Source organism: Panthera leo, chromosome F3 (genome assembly GCF_018350215.1).
Source record: "Panthera leo isolate Ple1 chromosome F3, P.leo_Ple1_pat1.1, whole genome shotgun sequence".
Taxonomy (NCBI): domain Eukaryota; kingdom Metazoa; phylum Chordata; class Mammalia; order Carnivora; family Felidae; genus Panthera; species Panthera leo.
The window spans coordinates 28,162,426-28,182,689 of record NC_056696.1 but is presented as its reverse complement, the minus strand read 5'-3'; the positions used below and the strand labels follow the sequence as shown (position 1 = coordinate 28,182,689).

General features: G+C 55.7%; 1 protein-coding gene across 1 annotated transcript in view; it reads left to right on the top strand.

Annotated features, from left to right (window-relative positions):
• The window catches only part of QSOX1 (quiescin sulfhydryl oxidase 1), a 35,541-nt gene extending 15,625 nt beyond the window's left edge, over positions 1-19,916 (top strand). The window contains exons 4-12 of the mRNA XM_042924745.1: positions 511-613; positions 3,129-3,219; positions 5,258-5,403; positions 7,257-7,391; positions 9,446-9,575; positions 11,151-11,273; positions 12,082-12,229; positions 15,928-16,107; positions 18,036-19,916. Coding sequence (XP_042780679.1) covers positions 511-613; positions 3,129-3,219; positions 5,258-5,403; positions 7,257-7,391; positions 9,446-9,575; positions 11,151-11,273; positions 12,082-12,229; positions 15,928-16,107; positions 18,036-18,775 — 1,796 coding nt within the window. The 3' untranslated portion in view covers positions 18,776-19,916. The remainder of the gene's footprint in view (positions 1-510; positions 614-3,128; positions 3,220-5,257; positions 5,404-7,256; positions 7,392-9,445; positions 9,576-11,150; positions 11,274-12,081; positions 12,230-15,927; positions 16,108-18,035) is intronic.
• Positions 19,917-20,264: the final 348 nt, after the last annotated feature.

The window sequence follows — 20,264 nt, the reverse complement described above, 5'->3', positions numbered from 1 at the left end:
CTGCTGGGTTTCTACTGAGGTGAGGAGAGCCCGGCAGGGTCTCCTGGGTGAAGAGTTTCCCAGGTGAAAGTGGAGTTTGTGGTTTCTTGTGTGGCCTTCCCAGCCAGCCTGGAAGATGCCTTCAGGGAAAGGAGGCTGAAGAAACCCTTCTGATTTGGCTCGTTCAGGGTCCTGGGAAGAGGGGAGGGTCACAGTGTATCCAGGCTAACCCTTCCTGTCAAAATGGGGTTGGCATCCAGAGGGACAGACCAGCTAGCCTCCGGGGAAAACCCTCATGGGTCCCAGGTCTGAAGGACTCTTTCCTGTCCCCTAAGAGATGGGTCTCCTTGCATAACTTAGGGCCACAGAAGAAGACCCCACCCCCACTGCTAAGGACTGAGCCATGCTCTGTTTCTCTCAGAACTAGCCTGTGCCCTGGGCCCTTTGTTTCAGTGAAGCCGACAAGGGTGCTGGGATTCATTCTCCTCCCCTCCTCATGCCCCCCCCCCCACCATGTCCGTCTTCATCCAGTGGCTGGTGCTGATGTGGAGACGCTGCGGAAGAGGCTCATCGACGCCCTCGAGTCCCATAGAGACACGTGGCCCCCTGCCTGCCCCCCACTGGAGCCTGCCAGGTATTCAGGGTGGAGCAGATTTGGTGCAGCGTGGGCCAGGATCACAGGCCTGGGAGCAAGAGGGCAGTGGGGACAGCTGGGCAGGGGAAATGAAGGCCTGTGTCTTTGGGGCAGACACCTCTGTAGGCTGGAGCCACTCTGGAGCAGCTGGTAGAAGGTACCCTGTTGCTGGAGTCCTCCCCGAGCAGCCCTGGCTTCGTGGGGCTGACAGGTGCAAAGGCCTGTCTTGCCGGGCAGAGAGGAAGAGATGGGCAGGGGTTCTCCAGGTCATACCTGCTGCTGCTTTTCATAACCTGTCCTCGTGATCTTTTCACATGAGCTAACCTGGAGGGGGCACCGAGAGAGTGGGCGGGGGGAGGAAGAAGATAGGCTCAGAGGAAAAGGGAACCCTTCCTGTAAAAGGAAAGTGGTTGTCTTTCTGAGCAGCGGCTGTGACTGGGGGGTGGGGCGTGTGACTGTTGTGCCACAGAGCATCAGGCATGGTGGCTGGTGGCCCTTATCTGCCTGCCAGGCAGGCTTCCAGGATTGTCTGTTCTAGGAGAGGCAGGTACACAGTGTATTGCTTTAGCTCTCCTACAGAGGGTAAATTGAGGACACTGGGTCCCGCCCTCCCAGATAAGCTCTTGAGACCGGATAGTGCCCACCTCAGGGACTCCTGCCAAGAAGGAACAAATCCAAATACCAGCAGGCACTGCTGGAGGGAGCCCAGCCTTAGAGCACAATGAAGGTTCCAGGGGCTGAGAAGGCCTCGTGAGACAGGCGCTGGTGCTCCAGGCCCTCCACGCTGATTTAATGATGTTCTTCAAAGCCATAGCCCTGCCAAGAGATTGGGCTTCTAAGCGTCAGTCAACCCACGGTGACTTTTTATAATCTTCCCCAATTGTCCATCCCCCCGGAGGGCCCCACAGAGATCCTGGACCCAGCATCAGTCAGGTGTGGTTTGGGGCTGCACAGCGTGATTCCATCTCTCCAGGAAACAGCCAGCCAGCCTGTTCCTTACTTACATTTCCCAGTGACCGTGTCTGTCTGTCTTAGGCCCACACATCCCTCATGGTGCATTTTCAGTCCCAAGGGATCTCAAAAGCAGCAAATCAGACACACCTGCCAACTCCCTCAAAGTGGCCCTTCTAAAGAGCTTTAGGAAGGAGGCAGAGATGTGTGATGAAAGGTGAGCTGCCTCTTCCAGAAGTCTGAGTGGGAATGGATGGGCTGGGGGGCGTTGGCCGCCATGTTGCTCTTCTGCCAGCCGAAGGGAGGTCTGGCGAAGGGGTCTGAGAGGCTGTCAGGGTCCACAGCTCCTCTTTTCATTCCCCCGTTGGAGTTCACTGTAGCCCCCACCTCTCTAGCACATCCTTTTGTATTGTCACTGGGCTGGGCTCCAGCGTTGGCCCCATTTTGTGTGTTCCATTTGGATGTGATCATGCCACATGTGTCATTGGATCCAGTAGAGGGAAATAGGTCATCAGGTTAGGGATAAAAAGATACAGTCTCCCAGTGCCCTCTTACGTGTTGGCCTCTTAAGCATGTGTGACAATGTGCCGTCTTTAATTGGAATGAAGAAACAGATCATTTTTGTGCAATTATTTTCCGCTGAAACTTTGAGTTTCTAAAACCGTTTGGAGCTTAATTCTCTGATTTGAGGTGATCATAACATTTACCTTCTTACTAATTTCTGCCTTTGTTCTGGGTCTCAGTCTCTTCAAATTAAAATAAGGAGGTTGGATTAGATGGCTTCTAAGGTCTCCTGCACCCAGGACTTTGGTTCTTTAATTCCCTTGTCAGGCCTGCTCCAGGGGAGGGAAAGCGGGTCTCCCAGTTGTTAATGACTTGCCACCACCAAGACCAAGTCTCATATCTGAATGGTTCTAAACACTGGTCCTTAGGGGACAAATAAAAACCATATTCGCTAAGCCTGGGCCTTACCCAGAACATAAAGACGACTAGTGTCAAAGCATCCCTCCCCCACCCACTTCCTGCTCCCTAGACCACCTCATAATCACCCCAGATTTTTAAGAGACAGCATCAAAAAACAAATCAAGGGGCACCTGGGTGGCTCCGTCGGTTCGGCACCCGACTCTTGATTGGAGCTCAGGTCACAATCTCATAGTTTGTGGGATCGAGCCCCACATCAGGCTCTGCACCAACAGTGTGGAGCCTGCTTCTCTCTCTCTCTCTCTCTGCCCCTCCCCTGCACACTCTCATGCTCGCTCTCGCTCTCTCTCTCTCTCTCTCTCTCTCAAAAATAAACATTTGAAAAAACAAGTCAATAAGGTGGGCACAATGGAGAGCCAGTGTGAGGTAGCAGAGGCAGCATGCTCTGAGACTGAGGGTTTGGCTTTACTCCCCCAGAGGGGAGGGCTGGCAGGGGGAGACCGCCATGGAGCCCCCTGTGGAAACAGAGGAGGAGTTTGTGTGGCTGTGCCTGCAGTGCTATGCCTGCCGCGCCTGTGTCCCCAGCAGCTCTGCTTTATTGTCACTGGCTGTGGATGGTCACTGCCAATGTTGTCTCTTGCAGGCTGGAGGAGATTGATGGCTTTTTTGCAAGAAACGACGAAGAATACCTGGCCCTGATCTTTGAAAAGGCAGGCTCCTATCTGGGTAGAGAGGTGAGCTGCCCCCAGGGTCCCTGCAACTCCTGAGGAGCCCAGTGAGTTCAAGGACAGAGCTGTCCCCCGGAATTCTAGGGTGTCGGTCACGTGCACTTCTTAGCTCAGCACTGGCCTGACCCCTGCTGGGGGACACGGGAAGTGTGGGAGCCGGGCCTTTCTATTTGAAAACCTTTATGTCTGTTTTCATGTCCCTCATTGAAACCGCACATATATCACCTGTTGTCCATTGAATGCTGGCACACATAGTCGCTAATCTTCAAAGTTAAGGTAGATAATCAGGTAACACGTTGAAGATCCCCTGGCCAGTGAATTGGTGGAGTACGGCTTTAAGCCAGGTCTGTGAGCCTGCCCACCTCCCCCCGCCCCCCCCCCCCAAGAACGGGAGTAGAAAACTTGAGTGGGGGGAGGGGACATCAAAGCTCATGCAGTGCCTCATTAGGAAGTGAGATCCCTTACCAGATGAGGCAGGTTACAGAACAGGCAGGTTTGACTTCCCATTTCATGATGATCTGTGATCAAGTGAGTTAGCTTCCTGGAGCCCCATTTCCATCTATAAAGCAGTGATAATTACCTTTCCTCAGAGTATTGCTGGGACAGTCCAATGAGGCAGTTTAGGTAACGGACCTGGGTGGGTAGCTGGCACAGAATAGTGCCTTTTAAAGATCCATGCCCCTGGCCTGATGCAGAGAGCTCTGCATTCTGCCACTGGCACACAGACTCCTCTAGACCACTGGTGAGCTTTTCCCAGGTGCAGAGGTGGATGACAGGCCAGGGCACAGGTGAAGGTGCAAGGCAGGCCAGGGATGTAGAAGAGGCATGAAAGTGGGAATGAAATTAAACACCACTGTTGACTCTGAATGGCTTTCCTCCCGAAACTCAGCAAGCACAGTCGACAGGGCTCTGGGGTGCCTCTAGGCCTCGGAGCACCAAGAGGGGAAACAGAGGGAGGTGGGGAGGGGGCACAGAGTTTTGCTGAAGGACTGCCTGACCCTTCTGGGGTCCCAGTCCAGGCCTGGGCGCATGCCTGTCATGAGGAGGTGACTGATAAATGTTCATTGGAATCAGCTTTTCTCCTCAGGAGTTGCAGGGACCCTGCTGCCCACCCCCTAGCCCCCTGGGAAACCAGGAGCAGGGACCCCTGTGGACTGAGTGAGTCTGGGGCCGTGTCCACGCAGAGGATGGTTAGTTTGAAAAGCAGGAAGGCACAGTGACCAAGAGCCCAGGCTCTGGAGCCAAACTGAACTGGATTTGTTGCCCAATTCAGGCTCTTGCTAACTGTATGACCTAGACACTCGATTTCACTTCTAAGCCTCAGGTTTTTCATTTGCAATAGGCATTTATTTTTTTAATGAACACTTATGTACCTACTATGCACTAGTTGCTGTTACGATTCCAATTTTGTTAATAATCCAATTGTTACTCCAGTTTTGCAAGTAAGGAAATTGAGTTGGGGGGAGGTTTAGGCCAGTGGGGCCAGGATGCACACCCAGGTAGCCATAGTATACTGTGCCTACTGGCTTGGCCTCCTAACAATAGTTCCTGTTTCATAGTATTATTTTGAAGATTAAATGAAACAATATATATACAGTGCATAATACCTACTCTATAAACATTAGCTAATATTATTTTTCCCTTATTTCTTTCTAAAATTAAAATCCTATTAAGTATGTTTTCTGATTCGGAACATAGATAGAAAGCCTTATAAATATGAGAATAAAAATGAAACCACATTTTATCATGCCTTCTACAGATTGCTTTCATTGGAAAGAAAATGATATTCAATTGGACTGCTCTAGGAAATTCAAGGTGTGTGGTGTGCACAGTTCCAAGGCCCCTTCTCCTGGGCAGTGCTTGATTCTTGTCCCCTGTGGCATAGATGCGGTTGGTGGCATGAGACTCACTCAGCACCCTGGTCCACTCTCTGAAAGGTTTAGAGTCTGGGTGGAGCGTGGCTGCCACCAGGCACCCACCCAGGGCTCCTTCTGCCCAGTGACTGGACCCCGCCCCCAACACGTCTATCTGTCTGTCTCTGCAGGTGACTCTGGACCTGTCCCAGCACCATGGCATAGCGGTGCGCAGGGTCCTGAACACGGAGGGTGATGTGGTGAGCAAGTTTGGGGTCACCGACTTCCCATCTTGCTACTTGCTGTTTCGGAATGGATCTGCCTCCCGGGTCCACGTGTGAGTGCAGTGCCTCTCTGTCCCCTCCCTCCTCTCTCCCTGTGCTGTTTCTTCCTGCCGGGAGGGGCTTCTGGCCTCTTAACTGGGGCTGACAAGTTCTTTCTCCTGCCTTCTTCTGAGGAGCTCCCTCCGAGACAGGCAGGGAGCTCCCTGTGCAGGAGAAGCAGCCGTCTGCCTGCGGGGGTGGGCAGTGCCGGGAACATAGCCCCTGGCCCCCAGCTCAGCAGTCCTGCCTCAGGCTCCTGGCCCCCTCACCCTCCGTGCTTCCGCACCGTCGCCACCGTAGCCCTGGCCCCACTCCTCATTCTCCTCTGTCCACAGACTCGTTGGCAGGCTGCGGGCCTGGCAAGCTCTCAGATATGCCTGACCCTCCCTCCCTTTAGTTTTCTAATTGCAGAAAAGTTCATTAGGAGCTAGACAATAGCCAGTTCCAAAATGCCAAGAGAAAACAATCAGGCCAGCCGTGGCCCTCTGTCAGGCTCCTGCTGCTGAATGTCCCGTTAAATGGCGCCAGATGGTGCCTCGATGCCCTCCCTGGGTAGATGATTGATGTAGCCTGGCTCTGCAGGCAGGAACTCGAGGGCCAGGGGGCTCGAGACTTGCCCAAGGTACCCAGCGAGCTGCTCTGCGGGCCCATTAGTGCCATCCCGCCTGGAGGCTGGGCAGGGCGGCCACGCGCCCTTGCCGGCCCCAGTCGCTAGATAGCACCGGGCCAGGCCTTGTCAGAGAGTTCTCCTGGGGGAGGGAAGCCTGATGTCTGTAGGGGGACAGGAGGGACAGAAAGTGCCAGTCCTGGTGGGGAGAGGAGGCATTGTTTCCCTACTTGGAGCTGGTGGAGGGGAAAATTGTTTGTGACGACGCTGCTCCGGAGCCATCTGTTCATCGATAAACATCGGGCCAGGACGGCAGAGTGGGAAGCAGGGCTTCCTGATGCCAGCTCCCCTGGGGTGTCCCGTCATGCTGTGGCTGGTCTTCACACCCTCCCTCCAGGTGGCCGTGACCGGGAGGTGTCGCCTGCCCTCAAGGACTCTGTCAGAAGAGGGAAAGAAGTCAAAAGGATTGTAGAAGGATTTGAGGATTGTAGCGTTTTTGTTGTTGTCGTTACTACCTGTTTTTGAAAAGCCGTGTATCACACTGCGGTGACTTTCTTGGGGACTCACGTCCCCTCTGGTATCTCAGAGCCAGCTTGTGAGCAGGCAGCTTCCTCGGTCTCTGGGGAGGGGAGTCAGACCCAGCCGTCCTGTCCACGGCGGAATTAGCAGCAGCCCCGCGGACCCTACCTGCTCCTCCGCGTGCTCCATCCCACAGCCTCTCCGGGCCAGGCTGAGACCTTCTCGGGCCCCGCTGCTTTTCCAGATGGGGTTTTGACATCAGACTGGTGTCCACGAAACTTTCCATTGCATGAGCAGTGGATAGAAAGGCCGAAGTGAGGGGCGTCTGGGTGGCTCAGTCGGTTAAGCGTCCGACTTCGGCTCGGGTCACGATCTCGCGGTCCGTGAGTTGGAGCCCCGCGTCGGGCTCTGGGCTGACAGCTCAGAGCCTGGAGCCTGCTTCCGATTCTGTGTCTCCCTCTCTCTCTGCCCCTCCCCCGTTCATGCTCTGTCTCTCTCTGTCTCAAAAATAAATAAAACATTAAAAAAAAAATTTTTTTTTTAAAAAAGAAAGAAAGGCCGAAGTGAGGCATGGGTGCCTTGATTTTGAGCTCGCGGAGGGTAAGACCCAACCAGATTCAAATATTTCTTAATAAACATTTCTGTCAAGTGAGCCACCTACCTCCTCTCCAGGCAGGAGTTCGCCCTGGGGTCTGCTTCTCCAGACTCACTGCCTCTCCTCTGTGCTTTCTTCCCTCGCAGACTTAAGGAATCCAGGTCCTTCTACACCGTGTACCTGCAGAAGTTCTCCAGGACCACCAGGGAGGCTGTCCCGACCACGGTTGCGCCCACCACAGCTCACACAGCAGCTCCCACTGTGTGGAAGGTCGCAGATCGGTAAGGCCACGCCTACTTCCCTGAGCCCTTCCCTCACCCCAGCCTTACCTCTGATCACAGACCCCCTGCCTCCTACCACATTCCGTTCCTTGTCTTGAGCTTAGCACGTGCCTTTCCAGTCCCAGACCCCCCCCCCCCCCCAGGGCTGACCTTGGCCTTTGGGCACCGCCCCCCTCTCCGGCCATGCAGGAGAGCCTCAGATGTGTGGGAGCAGCAGCAGTGAACTGGTGACCAGCCCTGCGTCTGCTGACTGTGGCGGCTGCCAAACAGCATTTACTTGTATCCTTCATGATAGAATGAATACTTTTCTATGCCCACATTCCTTGAACTTAATGCCATTCAAGAACAAGTAGAATCAGCTTAGAAGGATAATCTGTGGCCTTCCAGCCAGCTTCCTACCCAAGCAACTATTTCTTCAGCAGGTACTTTTGAGTACCTGCTACAGGCTAGGCACGGTACCACAGGTATGCCCAGATGTGCAGCTCCTTCCCACAGAGAGTTTACTTTCCATTCTAGGAGGACACTGACCTCATTTGAATGCCTCTGGTGCTGGGGAGCTCACTACCTTTTGAGGTAGCCTATATCTTTGTGCACAGTTGTAACCATGAGGAAGTTGCTCTTGGAGTAGAATTCCTGCTTGTTGGGCAAATGAGGCTATAAACCTCTTGCACGGGCACCCAGCAGTTTACCAGGTGGAAATGGCTGACCAGGGAGCCCAGAGCTGCATCAGGAAGGTGGTTTGCACCTACAGTACAGGGGACTGTACGAGACAACTCGGGGAAAGGTCATCTGATTTCCAGAGGATTTTGCATCCCAGCTTGAGGGACTTTAAGGGTCGAAAGCACTAATGGAGAGATTTTTAGTAAATCAGGTAAGAAGGAAAGACAGACTGAGAGGTGGGAATGAATGGTCGTTATGGTCATTCAAATTATGGTGATTCAATTCATTCATATTATAATAGCTGACACATACTGGCCTGGTGTGCCAAACTGCTGGGCACCTTCCAATACATTATCTCCCTTCAGTCACGGGCCACTTCTTGAGGCAGACCATGGGAATGGTGAGGTACTGAGGCCCAGGAGCACAGAGAGGGACTCTGCCACGAGCGTGAAGCACAGGTGGTCACAGGCTCACCCCAGTTAGCTCACCTTGCTGGTTCCCTGCAACCTGAGGTGGTAGGTGCGGCAGGAACCATCAGTCCATTTTACAGGTGAGGTCACTGAGGCCCCAGAGAGGTAGATGGTAGTTGCCCCACCTCCCAGAGCTAGCTCACTGTAGATCTGAGGCCAGAACCCAGGCCTCAGGAAGCAGGGGTAGAGAAGCGGCCAACACACAAGGAGCCCTTTGCTTCAGAACCCCAAGCCCCAAGTGAGCGTGATGGGCGCAGGGGGGAACGGTCAGCATGGAGTCTGAAGCCCTTCCGCTGGGGCTGGGGTCAGCCCAAGAGGTGTGAGAGGGAGCCCCACCTGCTACCAAGGTCTGGCAGCTACGAGGATGTCAGCCCCAAAATAAAAACACACACCGCTTCTCCTATCCCGAGTCCCCGCTGTGCCCTGACTTGGTGGGCAGCCAAACCCTTGGTCTTTCCGAGAGGACCCAGCTTTTTATTGGTCTGTCTGTCCCTTAGGGGTCTTTGTTCAGAACAGAGAATGAAGCTCAGCCTTCCACCAGCAGCCTGACTAAAGCACCTTTAAGGAGTCATGGGTGAGACTGGCTCTGAGCCTGCAGAGGGGGATCCCCTACTCTGTGCCAGGAGTTGCTGAGGGGTTTACCTTTGTGCTTTTGTTTCATCCTCTTAGCAACCTACCCGTGAGCAATTTATTATTTACTTGTGATAATAAATGAGGAATTGAGGCTCAGAGAAGTTAAGTCATATACTCAGGGTCACAGAGCTGGTCAGTGGCAGAGCCTGGTGCTAACTTACAAGACTCTGTGACCATCAGAGATGGCCCTCCCCTTCTCTCTCTTTAGCCCTGGGCACTCGTCCCCAGCCGCTGCCCTATGGCTAACACCTCTCTCTCTCTCTCTCTCTCTGCCTCCTCCTGGGTCCTTAGCTCCAAGATCTACATGGCTGACCTGGAATCTGCACTGCACTACATCCTGCGGGTAGAAGTGGGCAAGTTCTCTGTTCTGGAAGGGCAGCGCCTGGTGGCCCTGAAAAAGTTCATGGCAGTGCTGGCCCAGGTGAGTAGGGCCCCAGTCTCCTTTGTCTCTCTTCCCTCTGTAGCTGGCTCCCCCTCCCTCCCTGCATCCTTCTGTCTGGTTCCAGATCCACTCCAGTGCTGCCCTACTTAAAATCCGAGGCTCTGGGCTGCTGAGGACTGCTGAGTCAGATGCGGTCTCTGGTCTCCTGCTGAGCCTGACTGCTGACTCAGCTACCCTCAGCTCCTGAGTGCCAGGTCTGCTTCTTCTTGGTGCAGGTCTGTGGGCAGCTGGGGCTGCCGCTGGGGGTGATCTGTGCCTCCCCATCGGGAACTGCTTGCCAGCCCCACCTCCCCAGTCCCCACCTCACCCAGTCCTGGCCTCAGGCCCACCTGGCTCAGTCTTGTGCTTGTGTGGTGCTGTCACAGCCTGAAGCCAGAGCCTTGGGTCCCTCCCCAACGAAGTCCCTGCTCCTTCCTGTAAGCAGCTGGTGGGACTGGCCACTGGGTGGCGTGCGGTCACCAGCGTTTCCTGCTCCAGCCAGAGGGTGACTCCCTGAAGTCCAGAGCCTTTAATTCATCCTTCCTCCTGACACCAGGGTCTTAGAAGGAGGAAGGGTCCAAGTCAGGATGAAGGGCAAATGTCAGGGAAAAACGCTGACTTAAAGCTGTAAAATCATGTTGGGAGCCCAGAGGCCTGAGTGAGCTGACCAAGAGGGAGTGGGTCAAAGACAAGATTCTTCTGGCCACTTCTCCCTCAGGGGCCGTGTCCAGCCCTGGAGGGTTGATGGGAATATGTAATGGCTTTCTCCCAGGACTGAGTCCTCTGGCAGGTTTTTCTGTGTAGTGATCCTTCTTTTTTCTTTTTCCTCCGAACTTTCCTCAGTGTCATTGTCCTCTTGACCGGTGTCTCGGTGGTTTTATCTGACTTGCTCTGCTGGCATTCCCCTCTTCTGCCCCCCTCCCCTGGTGTGTGTGTGCACACGCACATGCACACACACATCTGTCCTCCTCCCTAGAGTCCTGTGGCTTTAAAGTGCTGATACTAATGAGATTTCAGCTGACTTATTGTCAGAGTAGCTTTTCATGCTCCTCAGAGACTCTTGGGAGTTACCATCAAGGTCTGGATCTTGGCTATGCGCCCCAGGGCCGCCTTGTCCCCATGGCATCCTACGGAATACAGATGGAAGGCTGTTCCCCAGCCTTGCCCAGCAGTCAGTAAGTCAGCAAGTCAGCTGGTCTCTCAGAAGATCACCTGCAAAGAGGACTGTGTGGCCCAGGTGCCCAGCAGCCCTGGGAAGCCACGCAGCTGCCCAGCCTTCCTCCCAGGGGCAGTGTGGGGTCAGGGTCAGCCTTGAGAGAGGGAGCCTCAAGGACCCAGCTTGACTTAGAGCCTCTGTTCTCTCCCCAGCCCCTCCCTCGCCTCACCAGGTACCCCAGAGCAGAGGTTGTGAGGGACACACATTTGCATCTCAGGCAGGATGTTTTCCTGGTGGCTTGGGGACATTTCAAGAAACTGCCTTGGCCCACTTCTGTTTAGCCCCCTATCCTCCCTGGGACTGCAGGGCTCTGAGGGAATTGCTGTTCACTCCCCAGCTTCCCCTTGTGCCCCCCACAGTACTTCCCTGGCCAGCCCTTAGTCCAGAACTTCCTGCATTCCATGAATGACTGGCTCAAGAGGCAGCAGAGGAAGAAAATTCCCTACGGTTTCTTTAAAGCTGCCCTGGACAACAGGAAGGAGGTGAGTCTGGGGACAACTGACGTCCTTCTTCGTATCCTCAGTAACTGTGGGAGTGGAAGGCTCACCCTGTAGCCTCCGACCTCCTTCACCAACTTGGACTGGGGCAGGAGTCCGGGATCCTGGTTGGGTCCTTCCATTCGTAATGAATAAACTGCTACTTAGAGCTGTGTGCGTGCACCGTAGCTCATCTAATCTTCCCAGCTTTAGTGGAAGGTAGCTATTATCCCTGTTTAGCAGATGAGGAAACTGAGGGTAAGAGAGATTGTGTAACTTGTCTACGATCACATAGCCGGTAGGTGATTGGGCTGGGATTCAAGTCCAATTGTGAGATACCAGCCATGAGCGAGTTTGTAGCCACTGCTCCCTGTGGCCCGCAGGCACATTGGACCCCTCTGGCCCTCTCCAGGGGCACCTTTCTGGGCTCCTGTGCGTTCCGCTCTTTGCAAAGGTGGGCCACGGCAGCCAGCAGAGGCACACAGCCTTATAGATTTGTAGGATGCCAAGGCTCGAAGGGACCTCAGAGGTCAGAGGCCAGACCCCTCATTTCTCATTTTACAGATGGGGAAGTTGAGGCTAGAATAAGGATGTAACTCAGTCTGTGTCACAGCTTTTCAGATCTGCTGCTCCTTTGATGGGTGTCGCCAGTGGAAGGGAAAGGCCACCTTTGAGATGAGAGACTAAGAAAGGGACCTCGTTTGTCTTAGGGTTGTGTGCTGACCTTTGAGTCTCCTGGAAGCTTCTTTCCTCACCACCCATCCCATTCCTTTTCTTCTCCATATATGCTCTCATGCACATATGTGTTCCTTAGGGCGCTGTGATTGTCAAGAAGGTGAACTGGGTTGGCTGCCAGGGGAGTGAGCCACATTTCCGGGGCTTTCCATGTTCCTTGTGGCTCCTCTTTCATTTCCTGACCGTGCAAGCAGCCCGGCACAATTTAGACCACTCGCATGAAGCAGGTGAGTCCGAGGCCTGTGCACCCCCAGTGCCCCAGCCCAGCCCTGCCTTGCCCTCCTCACTCAGGCCCAGATGTAGAAGATTCTGCATTTGCAGCTGGCTGCGTGCACTCAGCGTAGAACCAGAATGGGGAGGACCTGGAGAAGCCACCCGGTCCTGTCCCCTGCCCCAGGGTGGTGCCCAGCAAACAGCAGCATGAGGTTTCTTCCCGGCTTTCTTGGAACCACGACCTTGCTTTGTTTCCAGCCCTTCATGAAAAATGTGTGGTTCTGTTTTTTTATACTCCTGTAAAGGAAAGAACTATGTCTGTTTTGGTCTACGTGGCCAATACTGCATACTTTGAACAGTTTTAGTGTTTCCCACTGAAATGTCATTTTCTGAGGGAAGCTGGGGGAACACATTGCTCCTCCTACCCTGTTCCCTCCCCAAACCGAGCAGCTGCCTCCATCACCCACCCTGCCTCTCAGCCACACCTGACAGCCAGAAGGGCAGGTATTCAGTTCAGTCCGTGTTTGCTGAGGGTTATATGGGGCCCTGGCTCAGCCCGGAGGGTGCAAAGGTGGGAAAGAAACAATCCCTGCCCTCCGTGGGGCAGGGGGGCGGAGCCACCCTGCAAGGTGCCAAGGCCAAGAGCCAGGGATGAGGGTGCGCAGGGAGGGGGAGGAAGTCTCCATGCTGTCAGGAGAGGCAAAAGGAGGTAAGCTGAGAATGGATGGGTGAACAGGAGCCGAGCTAGGAAGGAAGAGCACCCCAACGGCTGAGCAGAGGCAGAGGGATTCGAGGAGCGGCCAGGGTGCAGCCAGCCGGCCAGCCAGCCGGTCTCTACAGAGCACCTTCAAAGCGTTGGGCCCTGTGTCGGGAGGGGTACCGTGGTGCATCAGGCAGGAAGTCCCTGCCTCAGGAGGGCCGATGTTCCAGGGGAAGGAGATGAACAGGGACCATACAAATAGATCATCTCAGGTGTGATGATGAATGCTCTGAAGAAGACTGAGCTAGGTGGTGTGGAAGAGGGCGAGGGAGGGGTGCCATGTTTACACAGGGTGGCTGGGGTGGCTGGGGATGGCTTCTCCGAGGAGCCGGCCCTGCACGGGGCCCTGGCTAGTGAGAGGGAGGCAGCTGGGGGAATGTGGGAAGAGAGGTTTCCAGGCTGTGCCCGTTTGACCGCCATAACAAAGTGCTACATGTTGAGGGGCTCGCACAACAGAAACTTACTTGCTCACGGTTGTGGACTCTGGAAGTCCAGGATCAAAGTGTCAGCAGGGTTGGTGTCTGCTGAGGCCTCTCCTTGGCTGGCAGAAGGCCCTCTTCTCGCTGTGTCTTCATGTGGTCTTCACCGTGTGCCACGTCCCAACTTCCTCTTCTTGTAGGGACACTAGTCATAATGGCTGAGGGCCCACCCTCGTGACCTGATTTTACTTTAATTATCTAATTTGAAGTCTGTGTCCAATACAGTCACATTCTGAAATACTGGAGGTTAGGACTTTGACATAAGAATTTGAGTGGACACAATACTGCCGATAACACGGGCCAAGGACTAGCAGGTGCAGAGGACACGTCTGGCGTGTTTGCAGCAGCAAAAGAAGGCCAGGGGGAGAGGCTGGGATGGGGGAGGCAGTAGAGGAGGTGCACGTGTGGTGGTCTCGGCAAAGGAGGGGTTGGATTTCTGATTCAGCGTCAGGAGACCCTGCTGGAGAGTTTCATAGGGGAGCGTCCCCAACGACTGATGCTTTAGAGAGACTGCTGGGTGGAGGGTGGTCTGTAGCGGGGCAAGGTGGAGGCAGGGCCACTCCAGGAAGTTGTGAAGCTAGTCCCGAGAGGCAGTGGTGGCCTAGACCAGAGTGGTAGGTAGCATGTGGAAGAAGTGGTCAGATTTAGGAGTATTTTAAAAAAAAATTTTTTTTAACGTTTATTTTTGAGACAGAGAGAGACAGAGCATGAACAGGGGAGGGACAGAGAGAGAGGGAGACACAGAATCTGAAACAGGCTCCAGGCTCTGAGCGGTCAGCACAGAGCCTGATGCGGGGCTCGAACTCACGGACCGCGAGATCGTGACCTGAGCCAAAGTCGGCCGCTTAACCGGCTGAGCCACCCGGGCGCCCCAGATTTAGGAGTATTTTGAAGGTAGTGCTGATGGGAGCCCGGGGCGGACTGGATGGAGAGTATATGCAGGAGCCAGGACCCAGGGTAGACCCCAGAGTTGCTGGGCCTGAACTTCTGGTGGACGGTGGTTCTGTGAGCCGGGAAATGGGAAGGTTCAGTGGTCGGAGTGTGTAGATGGTGGGGGACTCCGTGGTCTGTGCCCGCTAGCTGTCTGAACGGAGATGTAGACAGTTGAGTCCAGGCTTCTGGGGAGAGGTCCATGGCAGAGGTACAGATCTCATGGGCATGAGCATGGGGGTGATAGGTAAAGCCTCAGGACTGGACAAGCCCATTATGGGGCGGGCAGAGGACAGCACTGAGGCCTGTGCCCTGGGGTGTGTGGCATGTGGGCCTCTGACGAGGAACAGGAGCCAGCAAAGGAGATGGAGAAGGAGCAGCCGCTGTGATTTCAAAATACCGTGTTTGAAGAAGAAGCGTGTACTCAGCCAAGCAGGGGTGGGGGGGGGGGGGGCGGTGCGGGGCTCTCTGGCAAGAGCTGTTGCAGTTGTGTCGTGGAGAGAAAGGCCTGGCTGGAATGGGCTGAGGGGAGAACAAGAGGCAAGAAACGAGATGATGGGGAAGTAACAGGGGTCAGAGAAGGGACGTCTTTATTGCAGTCGTCTTTCCCAGTCAGAATGATCCCGCGTTAAGGGAGAAGTGGGTGCTGCAGTAACAAACGAATATGTTTACAGGAGTGAGGCCGAGGACAGAAGGAGTAAGGCCCCCGAGCACAGGGAGGGAGGAGGCGGTGCGCACAGTTGCGGGGCAGGCAGCAGCCAGGCTGGGGCAGGAGAGGGCAGCACCCAGGGGGCCAAGGACAAAGGCAAGGCATGGCTTTCAGGGTGCTCAAGTTGCTAAGAATGATGGCTTGGGGGGTGGTCGAGGTGGGGGGGCCATGGGTCCTGTTTTGAGGGGCTGGGAGTTTGCCGCAGGACAGAGAGAGTTTGGAAGCAACCAGCAGCAAGGAGGGTCCTTCTGCCACCACTGGCCCTGACGTATGAGGTGTGGGGAAGACAAAGGGTTTAAGAGGGCGTGTTTCGGGGAGCCCAGCGTCAGCAGGAAGGTGAAGGGAGTTTGCAGAGGTGGGCACTGACGCCAGTCCAGAGGGCCCAGTGGGAGGGAGTAGGGGGTGAGGGGAGATGGAGACAAAGCAGGGGATGTGCAGAGCCAGATCGCAGGGACCCCCGATGCAGTGGCTGAAGGAGCAGGAAGCCCAAAGTGGGTTGGGCACAAGGAGGGGTGCAGGGGATGGGGTGTAGGCAGGCTGGCCCCTGCCTGCTTCTCCAGACACGTCTCAAAGAGCCTAAGTGTTCTGCTGACGAGTTTGGGCTTTATCCCAAGTGTCAGTGACAGGGACCTGGATGATTAGCAGAGAAAGGAAACTGGGATTTAGGAGTTTGGGAGGAGATGGGGTCAACTCTGAAGTGACCTCTGGAAGGTGGACAGGTGTGCAAGGAGACTCGGGGCCCGTGGAGGGGACGGTGGTGGGGCTGGCGGGCGCAGGCAGCCAGAAAGGCCCCCCCACCCCCCGCGACCGCAACAGCGTCTCCTCTCCCCGCAGCCAAAGCCCAGGAGGTCCTCCAGGCCATCCGGGGCTACGTGCGCTTCTTCTTCGGCTGCCGAGATTGCGCCAGCCACTTTGAGCAGATGGCGGCGGCCTCCATGCACCGGGTGGAGAGTCTGAACAGCGCCGTGCTCTGGCTCTGGTCTAGCCACAACAAGGTCAACGCCCGCCTCGCCGGTAAGGAAGGGCCCTCTCCAAGCCTGGAGTCACCTACAGAGGGAAGTGGGGGAGTTTTAGGGGACTTGGACCAGAGGTGGGGACAGGACACTCATCCCCAGAGTAACACCCTGTGTTTCACAGTGCTTCACAGGGCACAGAGCCTTTCCACATGCTCCGCCTGCTGCTGATGGAGTCAGTGTCTTTAGACCCATTTTCCAGATGAGGAAGCTGAGGCTTTGACACTCTAGGACTGTGGTCTTCCAGTGCACTGCTCACTCTTTCTCCTGCACCAGGGCACCTTCCTCAGAACTCTTGGGGTCCCTCTCCTGCCTTCCTTGTTCTGCTATCTGGCTCTTGGCCCCTTTCTTACTCACACCAACAGGGAGAGGAGAGCTGGGCTTTTCCACCCAAGGGGAGGGGTCTAGCAATGAAATGTGCCTGAAGACAAAGACCAAGTCCTCCCTAGAAACAAACAGGGACTGATTCCCATAGGGGGAGGCCTTGTCTTCTGAGTTTCCCCATTTACAGTGTTTTCTGTTCCTGGTGCAAAGGAGTCGGATGGGTCCAACAGGCAAAAGCATTAAACTAAGGGGTGACCAGAAACTGTCGCTGTGGGGAGGGGCCATCTGTGGTCGGGAGCCTGGGCTTATCTGTGGGGAGAGGGGAGTGGCTGACAGACCTCCTGGGGGTGGGAGGTTTAGGCATGAGGCCTGGGGCTGCCGAGGTTAAAGGAAAAGGAAGGGAATGGAGCAGGTGGTGGTGCAGGCTGCTGGTCCCCTGGGGCCTCCTGGCCGACTTTGAAAAGAAGACAGGAGCCCGTCTCTCCTCTCCCTGCTTCCCTCTCTGCTGCCGTCCCGCCCCCACATGCTCCATGTGACCCTCCAGCCCCATGACCTAGGCAGGCTCCCTGCTCCCCTTGGGGCCCAGCTGCCAGTGGAGGGTGGATCTGGGGCTTCTCCTGGCGCAGCCGGGCCTGGAGGAAGGTAGTACCCCGCCCTTGGAGCCAGGGGTGGGGGGGGGGGGTGGGGAGTGGGGTCCTTTCGGATTAAACTGCTTGGTAACAAGCAGGTACAAATCGAGTGCTCGCTTTACAAGGCTGGTCACCACTACTTCTCACTGGACCTTTGGAATCTGCTCGATGTCTCCTCCCCACAATAACTGTTCCAGCGGTTACATCACTTGCCGCTGCTTCCTTCTGGCCAGCACTTTTTGTTCCCTTATTAACCCCTTTAGGAAAGGTGCCTCCTCCAAGAGATCTGGGCTGATGGGCACTCCCTGGGCCACCCTGGCCCTGTGGGGCTCAGCCTGGGGCTGTGCCCACCAAGCCAGCCATCAGGGTAACTCCCTGACCCTCCTGAGTGCCCTTTTCCCCATCCAGGCCCCTAGGCGCCCCCATACCCACCCCTTGGAGCCCACCAGGGAAGGAAATTCCACCAACTCCTGCCTACTCTGGAGGGCTGCCACGGCGTGAGGAACACCTGTGCATTACCACATGCCAGAGCTCTTGTTTTAAAAAAACATTTTCCCTTGAACTACAGAAGTAATGTTTCTTCACTGTATAAAACTTGGGAAATTTCAGAAAAATGCAGAGAAAATTACTAGCAGACCAACCAAAGACTGCAAGACAGATAATACTGAGTCCTCTGACCCTTTTCCATGCCTCGTTGAGGGGTACAACCCAGCAGTGAAGTTGATGAAGGGGCTGCAGGGAGCGGCCTCTAGGAGGCTGTGGTAGCTGAGGAGGGGATTGGAGTCCTCCTCTCCCAGGGCAGCACCGTGCTGGGCTCCATGGGCCCCCCCGCCCTATGTTAGGATTTTTCACCTGGCTTCTCATACCCATCATTCCCAAGGGCAGATGAGGAAGCTGGCATTCTGAATGAAGAATGAGGTCTGGGCTTCTAGGCAGGCCCAGGGGTCACAGCCAGCCTGTGTGTTTTCCTCGCCAGGTGCCCCCAGCGAGGACCCCCACTTTCCCAAGGTGCAGTGGCCGCCCCGCGAACTCTGTTCTGCCTGCCACAATGAGCTCCGGGGTTCGCCTGTGTGGGACCTGGACAACACCCTCAGATTCCTCAAGACCCACTTCTCGCCGAGCAATGTCATCCTGGATCTTCCTTCAGCCGGGCCGGGCCCCCGGATGGTTGCCCAGAGGATGGCAGCCAGAAATTTTACTCTGGGCCCTGAGAAGGCTAGGGTCATGGTAGGCCCAGGACCCACGGTTCCCAAAGTTCCGGCAGAGACGCTGAGGATGAGTCACCCCCGGGATGTGCTCATTGGCCTCAGTATGACGGCTGAGCCAGACCAGGGACCTCCTGAGCACATAGCAGAGCTTCACAGGGATACGTTGGAGCGGCCAAAAGGGCGGGAACACTTGACCAAACGAGACACAGGAGCCGTGTTGCTGGCCGAGTTCCTCGCTGAGAAGAACCCCGGAGGCCCTGCAGAGCTGGGGCGAGTGGGTCGCAGCTCAAAGCAGCTGGCCAGCATTTCTGATGGGGAGCTGGAGGCTGGGCCCGTGCGGGGCCGGGACCAGTGGCTACAGGTGCTGGGAGGGGGCTTTTCCCACCTGGACATCAGCCTCTGTGTGGGGCTCTACTCCCTGTCTTTCATGGGCCTCCTGGCCGTGTACACCTACTTCCGGGCCAGGATGAGGGCACTGAAGGGCCACGCTGGCCACCCCACAGCCTGAACCGTTCACCTTGGGAGGGGGCGGGAAGGGGAGCTGCCGTTCATGGCGCTCTTCCAGCCCCCTGCTCCTCTCCCCTTTTCCCTTGCTCCTTGTCCAGGGAAATCCAGGGAAGCCAGTTGCTCCAATGAACCTCCTGGGGCCCTCTGGGAAGGAGAATTCCATAGCCATGAAAGTGCACCTAGGGCTCATGTCCATCTGACAGCACGGGGGAGGACAGCTGTGGGCAGGGGGGATGGGAGGCTCTGTCCCTGGCCTCTCAGGACCCACATTCCTTTTTTTTCACCTTGTTTGAAGTCCTGCTCATTCTCACTGAAACTTCCGTGTCTCCCACCTGGCCTTGGGCCTAAACTGGGGCAAGTGAGGCCACAGTTCCCCAGGTCCCCCATCCAGAGGAGCGTTCCCAGGGCTGGCGCACTAGAGCGGAACTCTTCACTGCACCCCAGGCCCCGTCCATCCCTCTCCCTTCTGGATGCAAAGAGGCCTTTGTGCCAGAGAAGGCAGGACTGCCTCTGGCCCTCTGTGGTCTGTCCATCCTCCAGCCCCTCAGTATCTATGGGGCGGGGTTTGCTTTGAGGGGGGTGGGTCTGGAAGCTTCTGAACGTCCTGCTGGTCTCCCAGGTGAGGCTTGGGTGAGTGTTGGAGGGAGGAGAGCTTCTGGCTCCTTCCCCCACACCTCTGCTTCAGGAGGGGTGCAGGCCAGAGCTGGTGTGGACTCGGATGGGTGATGGCCACGGGGCTGGGTGGTGAGCAGCTGGCTTGGTGGGACCTGATAAGGGCTGGTGTGGGATTTAAGGAGGGTGCTGGTATCTTTAGTGCCTTGGCTCTGGGCTTAGCTGGAGGGTAGAGTGAAGCCACAGGGAAAAGATGGTTGCTTCGAATGTGCTTTGTCTCCTCCCCAGTGCACTCTACCCCTCCTAGAGCTGGGTCTTTTGTCTTTTGATTTTGGCCTCCGAAATAGATGCTAATGTTTGAATGTGGAGGGTGTTGCAGTGAGGAAGTGTCCTCTCTCTCAAGGGCCCACCTTCCATCGTGCAGAGGTTAAAAGGGTCAGAGGGGAGGGTGACTCTGTACACATGCTCGATTCCCACTCTACCCCACTGCTTGGGAGGGTTGTGGAATAAATTATTTTTGTTAAGGCAAAGCGTTGGTGTGTTCTTTAACTTGCTGTTTGGAGACCTAGTGTCCAGGTCTGGACAGAATATGCAGAATCCAGCCTCAGTGGGGATCCAGCCAGAAGTGACTGGCCCCTGGCTCACATAGCTACCACCCTGCAGGGGAGGAGGTGCCCCAGCACAGCCCCTGTCTCCGGGATGGACCCTCCTGTACTGCCCACGGAGCTCTCCATTCCCAAGCCCCTTCCATCTCCACATGCACTGGAGACAGGCCTTGGTGGAGTTCTAATCCTGCCTCCTGTTCCCCCAGCCTCCCTGGAGCACCTGACTCGTGTTCCAGTTCCGCTCGAGGCACCTTCCTCGCACCTGCCTGGCCT